At 42.4% G+C, this 18106-nt stretch overlaps 1 protein-coding gene across 1 annotated transcript in view; it reads right to left on the bottom strand.

The window, feature by feature from the left end:
- col7a1l (collagen type VII alpha 1-like) overlaps positions 1–18106 on the bottom strand; it is a gene marked incomplete at both ends in the record, with an annotated part of 222091 nt that overhangs the window by 22581 nt on the left and 181404 nt on the right. Inside the window, 8 exons of the mRNA XM_080753927.1 lie at positions 1628–1747; positions 2204–2598; positions 6272–6349; positions 9414–9530; positions 10892–10954; positions 15954–16007; positions 16108–16161; positions 17288–17368. Of these exons, the coding sequence (XP_080610053.1) occupies positions 1628–1747; positions 2204–2598; positions 6272–6349; positions 9414–9530; positions 10892–10954; positions 15954–16007; positions 16108–16161; positions 17288–17368 (962 nt within the window). The remainder of the gene's footprint in view (positions 1–1627; positions 1748–2203; positions 2599–6271; positions 6350–9413; positions 9531–10891; positions 10955–15953; positions 16008–16107; positions 16162–17287; positions 17369–18106) is intronic.

The following is an 18106-nucleotide window of genomic DNA, read 5'->3' as shown; positions in this document are numbered from 1 at the left end:
TATTTAGCAATTTTTAAAGGAAAAAGAAAAAGAGGGGTCTAATTACCTTTCCATTCCATATAGCTACTCTTGGTCTATCGATAAATGTGTGTAATCTCTGTGTTCATGTCAAGGTGCGGATTTGTCCATATGTGTTGAAATATAATGTCCATGTATTTGCTAGAGACACCCACAGATTTTCACGGACGGACGGACAGACAGAAAGACGGACAGCAGGTAGAGCTTTACATAGTAACTTGCGAGTGCGACATGGCGGTCACAATTAAATCCCATTTTAAAGACATTCTAAGCTCACGGCAGCCATCGTGGACACCATGTTGAATATGATGCCTTCCCAGAACTTGGATTTTCCTATTTTCTCTAGTATGTCATTTAGCATACCCAATAGTAACAGAATCCGTTGAAAAATCTCTCCATCAATTAATTGTGGATTCATACTGACCTAATATTTGATTCATTGCAAACAGACCACTAGGGGGCGAGCCCAACTTGCTTGCGATGATTTCTGAAAACCTTATGACCATATACAGTACCTCCTGTATGTATCTGCCAAAAATCTAAAACTTATCACAAGTGCATGATCAAGAATTCCACCCCAGCTTCACATTCACCACTTGTAAATAAACCCTTCTGGTTGTTGATTCTTTGTATACGTTTTTTCTCAAAAAAAAATATTCTTCCCAATTTAGTAATAATTCCTCCCCACACACATGTCTGTGTTGTCACTGCTGTTGTATCCTACTGACTCACCTACCAGTGAGGAGACCCCACCGGTAGGATGTAGAGCCTTTGTCCTATGCCTCCCGCCCAACACTCCCTGCTGACAGGTGCCACCCCAACCCATAGGAGTACATGCAGTGACAATTATTACAACCACCCTAAGGTCTACAAACCATTGAACGACATCCAGACGTACAGCACTTACAGTATAAACAGAAATGCTACCTTTAAACACGTTTTACATTTTTTTCCCTTTATTTGTATACTATTGAAATCGTATTGAGAAAAAAAATCCTGTTATTTGTTCCAAAAAGCTTCATACCTGTATATACTGTACATAACGACAAAATGTGACATGGCTCTGTTTACACAATGCTGTACCCCCTCCAACTGTATATATGTTCCCCATTTTCAACTGTTTTTATTATGTTTTGAAACGTCTTGCTTTGGCAATGTAAAAGTATGTTTTCTCATGCCAATAAAGCTCCTTTGAATTGAATAGGCAGGCAATTATCACCCTCCCAGCCCAGCTTTCCTCCCACGAACACGGGTCAACAGAAGCTATGTGAGTGACATCATCATCATACCCAGAAGTTATGGCGGAACGCTTACTGAGTGGCAAAAAACTCCTTTCTGGCCTTGACAGCCCAGACATCCAAAGAGAAAGGTCCTATCTGATTGCATTAAACAATGTTAAACACACTTTGCCACTTGATTTGCCATTCACTTTATGCATGTGCATACCTTCTAGTGTTCGCGTGGATACCCGGCAAAGCCGGTTGCACCACGGTGGATTTGAACCCACAACCTCCGTGGTCGTGGGGAGGAACTTTACCACGGCGCCACCCGAGCGCCTCAATTCTCTCTCTTCCTTTTGTGGTTGGTAGTCATGGTTGCCAGCTCCCACCGGATGTTGTGTGGGAGTTGTGACTGCTCCAGACCGTACTGAACAACTGCTAGTTTACATAAGGTCTTCAGACTAGGACTCAAGTCTAAGATGTACAGGTCGTGGAAACATCCGTTGGATCTTCCAAAAAGAATAACACAATCTCCCACCACGCAACAGTGCGCACCTTGATACAGTGGAGGGCCTTTCCCCTTGAGCTTAACCTTCTTAATACAGTCCAATTTCCACAGATAATTGCAGGTTAGGTCACCCGTGCCACGACCTATTATGTACAGCTCTCCATTGTAGGCAAAGGCTGAATGCACTCCTTTGGTAAGAGGCTGTACAGGAGGTGTGCTCAGCCAGCAGTTGGTCTCTGTGTCAAACACTCTGATGTGGTACCCATTATAGACATTATAGACATCCATTACCATAACAAACATCTTTGTCCCGATGATGGTGGCAGAGTAATTTATGACGTATGAAGCACGTGGCGGAGTTCCTCTGGTGATAATTAAAGACCACACCATTGTGCTTGTGTCCAACTTGTACATGTCATTTGCGCATCCAGCATTGGTGTGTCCCCCAAAGACATACATGACCTTCCCCAAGACACAGGCCGAGTGGCCCCACCTCCCCTTTGGAACAGTCCCAGAAACCTCACAGTTCAACCATCCATGTGTGGCGACGTCAAACGCATAAAGCCGGGCTCCTATGTACGCACTCCGGTATCCACGGCCTCCTCCCCAGATGTAGATGACATCTTCTACAAGCACAGCCGTGTATCCATGACTCATGGTCATGGGGGGAACCTCTGGGGGATGTCGTCCTCCTCCAGTCGCCACTGGAGGTAAATCCGTGCGGCACAAAGACACAGTGTTGAAGACGTGGACATTCATCTGGTACTTGCTGGTCCTGTCGGACACGCCTTCGAAGCAGTACACCAGGTGCTTCACCGCAACAGAAGCATGGTTCGGCTGTCGTCGCCCTCTCTGATGATGTGTCCAGCGCAACATTCTGTACGATCGAATAGATTTGGATCAACCGCTTCCCTCTGGCTCGCTATGATCAACACCCAGGGGGAGAGTGTGGGGACACAGGAATGCACTGTCCAGGATATTTCAATATAAGCTGATGTTATCTGTGATTTCAAATACAGATACTTTTAAAGAAATATACTGTGGTCATCCAGGTCTATCGATTGTTTCTTGAGCTATTTCACCTTCCTTTAATACTATTCTTGTAGTGATGTAGTATGTAGTATATATGTCCATATTTGAATTGGGGGGTTAACACCCGGGATCCCCCTCTAGAATAGTGGTTCTCAACTGTGGCACAGGACCCAGAGATTTTCATGGACGGACAGACAGACAGACAGACAGACAGACAGGCAGACGGACAGCTGGTGGAGCTTTACATAGTAACTTGTGACTTGGCGGTCGCGATTAAATCCCATTTTATAGGCATTCTAAGCTCACGGCAGCCATTGTGGACACCATGTTGAAAATAATGCCTTCTCAGAACTTGGATTTTCCTATTGTCTCTAGTATGTCATTTAGCATACCCAATAGTAACAGAATCCGTTGAAAAATCTCTCATTAATTGATTGTGGATGTGACCTATCTAATATTTGATTCATTGCAAACAGACCACTAGGGGGCGAGCCCAACTTGCTTGTGATGATTTCTGAAAACCTTGTGAACATATACAGTACCTCCTGTATGTATATGCCAAAAATCTAAAACTTATCACCAAGTGCATGATTTTCATGAATTCCTCCCCAGCTTCACATTCACCACTTGTAAATATACCCTCCTGGTTGTTGATTCTTTGTATATGTTTTTTCTCTTAAAAAAATATTCTTCACAATTTAGTAATAATTCCTCCCCACACACATTGCTGTGTTGTCACTGCTGATGTATCCTACTGACTCACCTGCCAGTGAGGAGCCCCCACCCTGAGGACGTACTGTTGTATCCTACTGACTCACCTGCCAGTGAGGAGCCCCCACCCTGAGGACGTACTGTTGTATCCTACTGACTCACCTGCCAGTGAGGAGCCCCCACCGGGAGGACGTACTGTTGTAGCCTACTGACTCACCTGCCAGTGAGGAGCCCCCACCGGGAGGACGTACTGCTGTATTGGTAGGATGTAGAGCCTTTGTCCTACACCCCCCGCCCAACACCCCCTACTGACAGGTGCCGCCCCAACCCATGGGAGTGCATGCAGTGACTATTATTACAACCACCCTAAGGTCTACAAACCATTGAACGGCATCTAGACCTACTGCACATACAGTAGCCAATTTAAGCTTTGCACTGCTACGGCAGATGACAACGGCAGTCCGGAAATGATCAGCGCTCGATAGATAAACCTGCCGCCGCCACGGCCGTCTCTACTACAGCAGGAGCTAGCTTTCCACGTAGCGTCTACAACGCCTGCTGCGTAGACGCGTCGCCATGGGAACCAAAGAGTTCAGCGAAAGGGGTGGGACCCCGTTCGCCGACGGCTGTTTTCTTAATGATTTGGACCGCAACGGCGATTACGTCATAGCAGCCGTAGTCCCACCTCAAGTCGCGGTAGTAGAAACGGGCTCCTTAAATTCCCCATTATAAACAGAGCTTCCTACCTTTAAACACGTGTTTTTCCCCTTTATTTGTATACTATTGAAATCGTATTGAGAAAAAAATAAATGCTGTTATTTGTTCAAAAAAGCTTCATACCCTGTATATACTGTACATAACGACAAAATGTGACATAGGTCTGCATACATTTTTACATTTTCAACTGTTTTTACTATGTTTTGAAACTTTCTTTGGCAATGTAAAAGTACGTTTTCTCATGTCAATAAAGCTCCTTTGAATTGAATTGGTTATTATCACCCTCCCAGCCCAGCTTCCCTCCAACAAACACGGGTCAATTGTGTTTGCGTGGATGCCCGGCAAAGCCAGTTTCACCACGGTGGATTTGAACCCACAACCTCCGTGGTGGTGGGCAGGGACTTTACCACAGCGCCTTGCAGCGTGAGGCGTTGTGAGCATGTAGATCTGCTATTTTCACAATAGAACCGTGTTATACAAAATGTAATGACTCTTTTCCATGAGGACTCCCATCTTTGCCATACCCTAGCTTTTTCTGAACTGACGCCACTGACAAAGTGCAAACAATAGCAGGAACTATAAACCTCTGAAGATGTTAAATTATGTCCTGAGAACCACTTGACATTATACATTAGGGGTGTAACGATATAGTAACTGAATCGAAAAAAAGAAAGAAAAAAAGTTTTGGCTTTGTATCGTATCGGTATATAATAATTGTTTGTATGGAAACTAAGTATTTGTGCCTTGTATTTAGCAATTTTTAAAGGAAAAAGAAAAAGAGGGGTCTAATTACCTTTCCATTCCATATAGCTACTCTTGGTCTATCGATAAATGTGTGTAATCTCTGTGTTCATGTCAAGGTGCGGATTTGTCCATATGTGTTGAAATATAATGTCCATGTATTTGCTAGAGAATCACAGTGTTTACTTATTCATATCCATAATAATCGATTTTCCCTTAAAGAAAACATGCACTATTGACACATTTCACAAAGATTTAATGTCTTTGCTTTAAATCCTTAAAGGAGTAGTTCACCTCCAAAATGACTTTTTTTTCTATTGATTACTCATGCCATGGAGAGTAGAGTTCAATAATATTTTTGGGTTTTTGTCACATTCCTAAGACAAAAATTTGATTTGAGTAAATGTACCCCCATGAACGAATGGGGGTACATTTATTGTTATCACATTTTTGTCTTAGGAATGCGACAAAAAACTAAACATATTATTGAACTCTACTCTCCATGGCATGAGTAATCAATAGAAAAAAAGTCATTTTGGGGGTGAACTACTCCTTTAAATCGAATCGTATCGTATCACCATGAATGAACCAATATCGTCCATGTATCGTATTGTCAACCATGTATCGTGATGTGTATCGTGTCGTTGTTAAAATGTATCATTACACCCCTATTATAGATAGATCTATCTTTGTCATTTTGCTCTCAAAGTGCACCAGAGCAATACATTTAAACTACAAATGCAATGAAAAGGGATAATATCCACTGACCACACCTCAGCTCGGGATGGGACGATATGAAAATGTCATATCACGATTACTGTGACAAAAGAAATCGCCATTTACGACATTATCGCGATAATCAAAATCCATTATGCTGGGGCCCGAACATTTGCCAAAAAATAGCAGATCTACAAGCTCACAACGCGTCGCATTGCGACGCGTTGTCTTGTGTCACTAGTCTTGTGTGACAGTCTTGTATGATGAAGCAGGGCTTTGCTTTAACAAAAGACATACACATTTGAAACTTGGAAATACGAGGTTTCTGCCCGACAGTGACGATATTTTAGTGATTATGTTGCGAGGAAAACGTTGAGATAATAGCCATTTTGGTTAGAACTGACTGAAAATAACTTTGTACTTCAAGTTTAAAATTTTACTAAATATTTTTTCAAGTGTCCAAATAAATCCCAAATATTATCAAATGATCTCGCGGCACCCCTGGACTGCCGTCGCGGCACCCCAGGGTGCCCTGTCATGCACTTTGAAAACCCCTACTCTAGAAGCCCTGGGGGTCCCCCGATCGAGGGAACCCCACCGCCCTTACCGTGTCTCCCCTCTTTCCAGACACGCCTGGGGGTCCTCTCTGACATGGCTTGGCTTTGCCCCTCCTGCCTCTCTCTCCCTGATAAACATACAATAAAATAAAAAAACACATGAAAACTTCAGATTGATAGAAGGATTATATCTACACACTTCGCTACTCTGGGATGTCTCAGGGTAGAAGACAGGCTGCACTACACCAAGTTAGTCGTGCCTGATGCTATACTAGCAGCCAGGGACCCACAAGCCCAGAATGGGAGATGACCTGTGATGTCATGTCACTTTTTATTTCTGTTTTTTCTATTCATTTGGTCATTAAAGGAGTAGTTCACCCCCAAAATGACTTTTTTTCTATTGATTAGTCACAACATGGAGACTAATGTCGCATTCCTAAGACAAAAATGTGATAACAATACATTTACCCTCATTCGTTCCGGATGGGGAAACGGGTCCCCATCCGGAATCAATGGGGGTAAATTTACTTGAATCAAATTTTTGTCTTAGGAATGTGACAAAAAACAAAAAATATTATTGAACTCTACTCTCCATGGCATGAGTAATCAATAGAAAAAAATAAATTTTGGGGGTGAACTACTCCTTTAAGGTACACAGAATGAGAGGTCTGCTCTGCCGGAAACATCGCGAAAAAAAGTTATGGCCATTTGTATGTTCACTGCCCCATCGACTTCACTATACAGGAAAAGAAAAATATTAAAAAAATAAAATAAATGTGCTTTAAGTAGCATGTGAGGGGTCTAACTAGGGGTTATTCATGATTCTGAATTTGCATGAAAAACATTCTAGGGCAAAATATCGGCCCCCCAAAACTGTGAAAAGTGATGATTTTTTTCTCCCAAGGAATTATTTTCATGCAAAACAAATGCTTGCAATGGATTCAGAATCATGAGGAACCCCTAGTTTGACCTCTCACATGCTACTTAAAGCATATTTATTGTATTATTTTTCTTTATAGTGAAGTCGATGGGACAGTGATATACAAATGGCCATAACTTTTTTTCACGATGTTTCCGGCAGAGCAGGCCTCTCATTCTGTGGACCTTAATGACCAAACAAATAGATAAAACAGAAATAAAAAGTACGGCATGACATCACAGGTTCAACCCTATTCCTTGAGCTTTTGGGCTTGTGGGTCCCTGACTATAGACAAGGGATCATCAATACTAGGAGCAGTTAAAGGTGTATTCAGTGATAATTAAAGTGGCCGGGGGTCATCTTGTCCCTTACTGGCCTTACAGCATGGACATCTTTAGTTTTTTATAGATTTTTTACACCATTATAATGTTCTTGTTTTGATCATTAGACCCAATCACTGAATATCGGTAGGCCTACGTCTACAGCTTCAGGATATGTATAATACTGATTTACTGCGAGACTGGCATTTTATGAGTTCAGTATTTTACAATCTAAGCATTTAGCAGGCATTAATTCAGAGCGACTTTATTTTGACCATCATAACTAAACATCATAACATAACTATGGCCATACTCTACCCTGATTGGTCGAGGACTGGCTGGCCACCTCTGAAAACCGAATCTAGCTATGCTCGTAACATGGGCCATGGTGGAAGTCCTTATAATGGTCAGCACACATTCTAGTGAGGAGAATGAATGGAAAATGTACCAATTATATTTTTATTTGAATGAAATACAATCACTGAATATACCTTTAAAGCATATTTACACAAAAATAAACAGCAGGGTAAATGTATTTTGTCAAGCTAGTAGACTTGGTCTAGGTTCATTTGCAAATTGCAACTGGTAACTTGTGCGCCTTCATGGCATTTTTGAGCTCTGATTGGAGTATGACAGTGTGACGTAATGACCAGCAGAGCTGTGAATGAGTAGTAGGTGGGGCTGTCACGATTATGACATTTTACATGAGGATTAATTGTCACTCAAATAATTGCGATTAACCCTTTAATTGTTGATGAATTACATTTCTGTTTGGCTTTTAGGCTTTGAAGTTGCACATGGCAATCATGACACATAACTTAAATATACAAAGAAACTACCGACATATTTGACAATTTTATACTTTGAACATTGATAGTGGAAATTGCCGATCTACAAGCTCACAACGCGTCGCATTGTGACACGTTGTGAGCTTGTAGATCTGCTATTTCCACTACTTTTTGAAAGTGTTCAGTAGGGGTGTAACAGGGGGGTTTAATAGCGATTCGATACATATCACGATACATGGTTGACGATACGATACATGGACGATATTGGTTCATTCATGGCGATACGATACGATTCGATTTAATGATTTAAAATCGATATAGTAACTATTTAGCAAAGAAATTAAATATGTGTGAAAGGTGTGGATAGTGCAGGTTTTTAAGGGAAACATGTGGATATAAATAAGTAAACACAGTGATTATCTGCTAAATACATGGACATTGTATAATGACAAACCTGCACCTTGACATGAACCCAGAGATTACACACATTTATCGATAGAACAGTGTAGCTATATGGAAAGAAAAAGTAATTAAACCCGTCTTTTTAAAACGTTCTTCTTAAAAATGCTAAATACAATGAACAAGTAGGTAGTATCGATACAATCAATTCTTTGCACTGCCGATTCGATACGATACAAAATAAAACGATACGATTCGATTTTAGCTGTTTTCATTTCGATATACTTCGATTTTTTTAAGTTAAAAACGATATTTCGATACAGTTACTATATCGTTACACCCCTAGTTTGCAACCATATTAACATTTCTCAACATGGAAACGATAATGACGATTATGCAAAATAATTGCGATTACCTCAAATAATTGCGATTAGACAATTATGTAATAATTGTGACAGCCCTAGTAGTAGGAACAGGATCTGACTGACAGCTGATTACAGGGCGAGACTCTTGTGTCCTGCATAAACTAACGCTAAAGCTTCATTCCCTCTCAGTCAGAATGATGCTCTGTCGCCCGGCCTCTCCTCAGACATGGAGTGGAGTAGAGTGGAGTGGAGTGGAGAGACCTCCATGCTTCACTCCACCACCTGCTCCACTCAAAACCACTCACTTCTGGATTCTGATTAAACCGTATTTTGTTTTGCCAACCGGTCAGAGCATTAATTTATTCGACATGAACACGCGTCCCCTGCCCTAGTGGACATACCTTTGGTCCTGTGTCCCCCCTCAGGCCAGACGGTCCCGGCTGTCCTCCGTCTCCGTTGCTCCCGGAACTCCCGGCCGAGCCCTTGAACCCCGGGAACCCCGAGAAGCCGGGGAGGCCCTGCGTCACGGTAATGGAGGAGAAGAACACATTTTAAAACAAAGAAACAAACTAATCTTAGAAATATCATGAATAAAAAATTAAATAAAAAAAGAAGTAGTGAAAATAGGAGATCTACAAGCTCACAACGCGGCGCCATCGGCCATTTTCACTAGGTTGGGTTGATTGATTGAAGACTTTATCAGAAGTTTGCATAGGAAAAGGTACAGTTTCATGACGGTACAGTTCACTGGTACAAGGTCAACTAAAAGGAGATCCTAGAAAAGACTACGCTTATTTCCATTAGGAAACCATTGAAGTATCTCATATAATATTGAATGACAGACGGATAGAACACAGTACTATGCAGTAAAAAAATTAAGTAAAAAGAAAAGTGTGTCCCGCACAAACGTCTAAATCCTCTTTTGGGTCACAAGCTAAAAAGCTTTGGAACCACTGATTTACACTGCCTGTTGTGGAAATGAACTAAGCATCAAACGTCATTTTCCGAATCGTGCAATTCCAACCGGCAGATTTGACGCACCATGGGTGCCAAAATGCAGCCGGAAGTTTGGCGGAATGCATTGGAGTCAATGGAAGCCTGTGGACATAATTTTTTTAACCCATTTAGGCCTAGAATTATTGAATGCTTTAGCTATAGAAATACAAGCTATAGCTTTAGCTATAGAAATACAGATATACAAGCTCACAGCGCGGCACCGAGTGCCGCGCTGCGAGCTTGTAGATCTGCTATTTTTGAAAAAGTCGTGAAAATGTGTTCAAATCTTTGAATATATGTTTTTAAAGCAAACGTTTGTAACTCAAATTTTGCTTCTGGGGGGTCCCTGGAACTAAATATTCTGAGATGCGGGTCCGTGGCCAAATACATTTTGGGGGTCCTTCACATGAAAAGGTTTGAGAACCACTGACATGGTAGTCTCTCAAGAACAGACTAACTGAGCTCCAGTTAAGTGAAAAGGACCTTTTCCTTTGACGACATTTAGCCAGATTGCTGACATAGAAACATAGGTTTTTCAAAAAACCTTAGAAGGATTCAAAAGACACTTATAGAATCGGGTCAAAATTCTAATTTTCACGACTTTTCAAAAATAGCAGATCGCAGCGCGGCACCGAGTGCCGCGCTGCGAGATTGTATATCAGCTATTTTTCAATAGTTAAAGCATAAAATAATGATACACAGTAATGTGTACCCGTTCTGAATGGGTTTGAATGAGACATTTGTAAAGTAATCTTTACACCTTCAAAGCCTGATGGAACCCTACATTTTAATTGTGTCTGAAAAGACGAACACGTTTTGGTGCCATGATTGAAGAAGGTCATTTGATGTTTACCGTATGTAACTTTTAAACAGACAAACAAACCTTTTCTCCCTTCTGTCCCGGGGGTCCGTCCATGCCGTTGATTCCTCCGTCCCCCTTATCGCCCTAGGGATGGATATACAGTAAACATGAACTTATTACACTAGAGTGAAGATACAGTAATAATACTGTACACACAGTGGCCCTCATTTATCAATGGAGTGTAAAAAATGGTCTATTTTTTTCACCAAATTTTGCGTAGGGCAACGTGTGCACGGCATTTATCAATGCTTCCTAAACAGACACACCTGGCGTACATTTGATCCCAGCGTTGATAAATGCGCAGGCTGAAATTTAAATAACACGCCCTTAATTATTCTCGAAACGCCCCGATTTTACGACTAGAACGACCTGAATACGACCTAACAACGAAAGGAAAGCCAATAGAAGAGTGTCCGCGTCCCACACAGACCACGCACACATGCACGCATGCACGCACGCACGCACACACCACCAAGCCCAGCAGCATTTAGGTTCACTGTGGAACCATTATTACCATTTATTTTGTATAGTAGCCTAAGCGTGCAGGCTACATGAGTGACACCACACCAGTCATTGTCACAAATGGAATATATTAATTTAACCCAATATCGGCGACGCTGCAGTGCGCGTTTGAGTGGTTACAAAAAAAAAGAAGAAAAAAAAGAACGCTAAATCATGTATTCCCGAAACCACGGGATGCCGTGCATGCGATGTTACTGAGAGATACTGACAAGGAGGCAGTTATAATCTGAAGGTTTGAAGCGTCGGGTGGGTTTTATCCTTAATACATAACTCCATAGAGGACACACTTGTATAATACCTCACGGTCCACGAAAAGAATGTCACGGTCTCACTCTCACCACGTCGGGTTTCATCATTAACTCCAGCATAGTGTAAGCCTACTACAGTACTGTAGCGACTGTACATTGAGAGACCCCACAGTTACGTTTTGGATATAAATTTAACCCAATTTCGGCGACGAGCACAATGCGCGTTTGAGTACTTGAACTTGCAATCATGCACCGTTCCCGCACGGGCTGGTCTTCTCCCCGCAGCGTGCGTGTGTTGGGCAGGGCACAGCCAGATTTGGACCTTCGGGTTTTATCCATATTTAAAAGGACTCGCGTCACTGTATAAATTGGAGGCTCACGCCTCACGGTAATGTAAAATCACAGCGCTCCGCGCTGGTCCCGAAAATGCTCTCGCATGCGTTCGTAGGCTATATCTGTGCTTGTTCTGAGCCAGGTCTGCAATCTTAAGATTTAGACTGTTAAAGCACTTAACAGTAGATTGCTTCTATATTGCTAGATTTTAATTGCTTGTCATTGTAACTTGGAAATAAAATCGGTGTGCATGTCCATGATGTAGCTGGCTATAATAGGCTATGCTTTTATAAAATGCAATATTTTCACAGGATTATTTATTATTGTGTTGGAGATACATTTTCGAGTGGATATATGTGTCCATAGCCTGTCAGATAGTTAGACAATGCTGCTCCGCACGTCTACAATGGAACAAAGTGGTGTAGGATGATTCCTACACCACCTCAGGACTTGACGTGAGATTTGATCCTACCCTAGACCAAAGTCAAAGTCAAGTTGAAATGATAAATGTCGAGACTTCCCTAAATTGCGGTGTACACCCAAATTTTGATCTGCACCACGTTGATAAATGAGGGCCAGTGTGTGTATGTGTATGTGTGTGTAGATAGATAGATAGATAGATAGATAGATAGATAGATAGATAGATAGATAGATAGATACCTTTATTATCCCAAGGGGGAAATCAGTTGCCCAGAGGCAGCACAGCAGTATAAGGTTATTTACAAAGTTACAGAGAGGTAAGAAGAAAAAAAAATCACACCCGTGTGAACTGAGCGGTGGTTTACCCACGCATACATACCCACACACACGGCCACGTATAGGAGACGGTGTGACCACCGCTCAAAAAGAAAAGAACAAGAACAGAGTACAGTAAAGAGCAAGGTACATCAAGAGAGTGAACGAATGATATATAAATATATATACATAAAGTGACCTTAAGCACAACTATCAAAAATAGTACAGTGTCCAAATCAAAGTGACCATAGCAGTCAATGCTAGTTAGTGCAACAAGTATCTCACTGTCATGTCAAACAAGCAAAAATACTCAAAAACTACTAACACAACCTAAAAGTGAAGTGTAAGTGTGTGTGTGTGTGTGTGTGTGTGTGTGTGTGTGTGTGTGTGTGTGTGTGTGTGTGTGTGTGTGTGTGTGTGTGTGTGTGTGTGTGTGTGTGTGTGTGTTGGTGTAAAGCGCACCGGTCGTCCTGGGGGTCCATGGAGTCCTGGTACACCAACAGTGCCAGGTGATCCCGCGTCTCCCTGTCACACAAAGATGATGTCATCAGTCATTGTCATGTCACATATACTGATACTAAAGCACAACTCCAGACTAAATAACATCTAGGCTCATTTTACTGAATTACTGTGCATGTGGTCTATTAGGCAGAGCAGAACCCAGCAGCCCTCATAGCATAGAGTGGATACCATAAGGGTTGTTTCACACTCTAATAAGGAGCCTAACTAATTTCGGTTCGGGAGGGCTCCCCGACCCGAAATTATTTAGGTTGGGGGGGAGTTCATCCATACTTTCTTAACGGCTAGTGCCGAAGTCGCTTGTAAATATTGGAGGTCCATGGCATGACAACGTTTGTGGCCGATACATGAGCGTTGCAGGGCGGATACATATCTGACAGGCCCTCGCGCTGCACGCTGAATGACTGGAGGTCCATTTAGTAGCAGGCAGCTCCAGCAGGCAGCAGCACCAGTGACGGGGACACAGGGTCTCTTCCATAGGTCTCTTCTCTCTCTCTCACTCACTCTCACAAACACTCGAGCTCTGTCGAAAACATTTAATCTACAAGCTCACATTATAGATGTGCCGCGGCTGCCTCTCTTGCAGCATGCATATCATCACGCAGTCACAACTCGTCGTGGAAAACCTATCAACACGGAACATTAGCAAAGTTGTGTCTATGCTTTTCTTTTCTCTTTAAAACGGTCGGCGAGTAGCAAGACATACACCAAAGCTGTGTGTGTGTGTGTGTGTGTGTGTGTGTGTGTGTGTGTGTGTGTGTCGCGCGCGCGCGCCTGCCTGCCATCACTCTCCAGCCAGAGCGAGACCCAGCTGCACTGTCTGTATTCGCTATGAAACACTCAATACACGGCGTCCAAAATCATTTGGAAGTCGGCTTGTCTCCCTCCCAAACGACCGCTGTTTCCTTGGATTCACAGCCGAGAATATGAACGTGAAGCCGGGCTAAATGAATGAGAAGACACCGCTGAGTACCGAAATTAAGTCGGGAGGTCACAACATTTCGGCAGCACCGTGGAGCCGAATTTAGTCGGTTGACGCCCCCCCCCCCCCCCAAACCGGGAACGACGACCCATATTTGGGTCTGGCCTGTGCCGAACCGAAATTAGTTAGGCTCACTATTAGAGTGTGAATCGACCCTAAGCCTATTGCTTAGGGATGTAACGATACTTTTTAATAGCGATTCGATACATATCACGATACATGGTTGAGACATGGACGATATTGGTTCATTCATGGCGATACGATTCGATTCAATCATTTAAAATCAATATAGTAACTATTTAGCAAAGAAGTTAAATCTGTGTGAAAGGTGTGGATAGTGCAGGTTTTTAAGGGAAACATGTATTATTATGGATATAAATAAGTAAACACTGTGATTATCTGGCAAATACATGGACATTGTATATTGACAAACCTGCACCTTGACATGAACCCACAGATTACACACATTTATCGATACACCAGTGTAGCTATATGGAAAGGAAAAGTAATTAAAACCCTCCTTTTAATTTTTTCTTCTTAAAAATGCCTAAATACAATGCACAAGTAGGTAGTATCGATACAATCGATTCTTTGCACTGCCGATTCAATACGATACAAATTCAACCGATACAATTCAATTTTAGCTGTTTTCATTTCAAGTTAAAAACGATATTTCCATGCAGTTACTATATCGTTACACCCCTACTATCGCTTTTATTTTGTTGTGGTCAAAAGTTTTTTTTTTTTTAGGAATGTGTTATTAGTTGTCATCACAAACACATCCATGCCATCGTTGTCCCACACAAGCTGCCACACTCTGCTAAACAGATGTTATGCTGTTGTGTGTTTTGCCAAGTCCCGTAAAAGACATGGCCAATCATAGTCAGTACAGTCACTTTGATTGACAGTGGTGCCGAAAGCTCACCCCAAAACGTGATTTATGATTTATGAGACTGTGGTGGCTCATGTGGGGCAACCAAGGCATGGATGTGTTTGTAATGACAACTAATAATAGATGGATGAAAAAAACTTTTGACCACAACAAATACTGTAAAAGCGATAGGCTCCACGATAGGCTCCACTCTATGCTATGAGGGCTGCTGGGTTTTAAACAAACCTAGCCCAGCACTCCCCTCCCCTGCCCCTTCTTTGTATATACTTTCTGTTTGTTTAGACTAAAGGCCTATCCATACTTCGACCGAAACCGCCGTTTTCGGTCAAAAGGTCCTTTTCTACCATAAAATTATATCCCTCGGGACTTCTGAAAAGCATTGGACCGAACGAGAGTTCGGAAATTTGCACGTCGGAAAACACAACTCACCGAACATTTCGGTCGAAGTATGGATAGGCCTTTACTGTTTTTTTTTTTTTTTTTTGGTTCTTTCATTTTATTTACTTTACATATCTACTGCATAGTACTGTGTTCTATTCGTCTGTCATTCAATGTTATATGAGATACTTTAATGGTTTACTGTGGAAATAAGCTTAGTCTTTTCTAGGATTTCCTTTTAGTAGACCTTGTACCAGTGAACTGTACCGTCATGAAACTGTACCTTTTCCTATGCAAACTTCTAATAAAGTCTTCAATCAATCAATCAATGCAGGGGAAACTGGACAACAGAAGCATTTCTGCCTAATAGACCCCACGGACAGTCATTTGGCATCAATATAAGTAGGAAAATGAGCCTAGAAGTGATTTAGGGCGGAGTTGTCCTTTAAGCCGTTTCATTTGAAAAGGTCTAACCTGTTCTCCCTTCAGTCCTGGAGTGCCCATGCGTCCTGGCAATCCTCTGAATCCCTGTCGATCAGAGTTAGAACCTCTAAGTAAGAACAGTTTCACTTAACTTAACTTTACTTGAGTAAATAAAAAGTTCTCCACTGATTTGAGCAGTCTTTACCTTTTCTCCCTTGTCTCCGGTGTCTCCTGCTAAGCCTGGTTCACCCGCATCTCCCTGTAAACACATTTAACATTTGGGGATATTTCACTTTCAAGAAAACTTTTGGTCATTGTATCGTCTAATCAGGCTTTTTATGAACACCATGGATAGATTTTAACTCATTCTGTGCCTATCCCGAACATGTTCGGCTTTATTTCAATCCAATACAATTTTCTTTTTATTAATTGACTTACCCTGAGCTGCTTGTAGAGTCGTGGGTGGTCCTGGCTCGTCCTACGCTAGCCAGCTAGCCATTTTACATGGTCCGACGATATATTCCATTAAAAATGGTTTAAAATACATTTTTGAGCCCCCCAATGTTCACCGAATGTTCAGCGCCGCTTCCGGAACGACGTCCAGGGTGCCTATCCCGAACATGTTCGGCTTTTTTAATGAAATGAATAAAATGATCCGAGGCCTTCTGAAGCCTGGGCCTAAATTTTCAATCCAGTGTTCGAAATCCGGCCGCCCCCCGGCCGGCCGTTAGCCGCGAACGTTGCCGCGAATCGCCGCCGAATCCAATGAAAAACCACATCTTTGGAGGCCCATATCTCTGGATTGTGTTTTTAGGGATGTGGCGCGAGGTATATTTACGGCGAAATCGCCTAAAAATGATCTTTTAAATGACAAAATGCTAATAGCTATTCTGTAGCAATTTTCATCCGGGACCTTTCCATGACGTGCACGAACGTGAGCACGCACGTCACTGCAACGTGAGTCCCCGGATGCTAATGCGCTCGCCGATGGGAGAAAGCTTGGCATTCTTTGGCGCCATCTAGGGGCTGGCACTGGTAGGGTTAAGTTGCTTGAATCAGTATTTAGATATATGATATTCATTTTATCAGACCATATTGTAACTTCTAACTCCATTTTAACCATGATAGATTCAGTGAAAACACTTGTTCTTTTTTCTGGTGACTCATACTGCCCACCTAATACGTGAGCTGTTTTTCAGATAACCTTTTTCATTTATTTTTAATCATATTTTGAGGAAATGAAAAATGTAGGCCTAATATAATACAATTATTACCAGAAATAATGAAAAAAGGGTTCGCAAAAACTTGATTAGCCTGACTCCCGACCCACTGTTTGGGAAACGTGTGCTATTAGACCACAAACTTTATGGTTTCCTGCATAATACCTGATCTCCCTTCTGGCCCTGCAGTCCAATGTCTCCCTTGTCCCCCTTGGATCCGTCCTCTCCGTGGTCCCCGTTGCGACCCTGCAGGGACCAAAAATACACCATGAGTGTGTGTGTGTGTGTGTGTGTTTGTGTGTGTGTGTGTGTTTGTTTACAGTTGAGTGAGAAAACAATGTTTCACATTAACACCCAAGGGGCCAAACTCGTTCAGTAACGAGACAAGGCCACTGGAGGTCGCTGTGCCAAAAGGAGTTGTCTCGTTCAGGAAGGAGACAAAGGGTTAACTTGGTTACACGCAGCTGCATGTATCCTGTGTTGTCAGTGAAAGACCCTGGTCCATACGTCATAACGTAGCTTGCAGAGAGACAAAATGGCGCGTCTAGGCTGCATTGATTTCTATTCTATGCTGAAACATAAAAAGGGCTTTATCTATGAAAAAGGTACGCCAGGGAAGCAGAGATCTGCCTGTTTTCACGGCGACACTTTACCGCGATGGTCGGCCCCGGTTTGGATTTTAGTTTCGCGAGCGTTTGTAAACAAATGGATTATCCTCCTCAATCGTCAGTAGGGTTGGGACCCGAAACCGGTTCTTTTTAGGACCCGGTTCCATGATAGCGGGTCCAGAACCGGGTCAATCATTTTTGCCGGTCCGATTCTCTTAACGGGTCTCATCAGCGCGCATAAGCTGTGTGCATTCCATTGCAAGCAGCTGTGGTGACGTCAGGCCACCTCCTCTACAGAAGGAATGCTAGCAGCGTGATAAACAAACAGCATGGAAGTTTGGCTGTACTTCAGCTCACTGGAAAATGAGCGTGCAAA

This window comes from Nannobrachium achirus (genome assembly GCF_963921795.1).
Source record: "Nannobrachium achirus genome assembly, chromosome: 23".
Taxonomy (NCBI): Eukaryota; Metazoa; Chordata; class Actinopteri; order Myctophiformes; family Myctophidae; genus Nannobrachium; species Nannobrachium achirus.
Note: the sequence above shows the minus strand (reverse complement) of the source record. Positions and strands in the feature narration are given on the sequence as shown.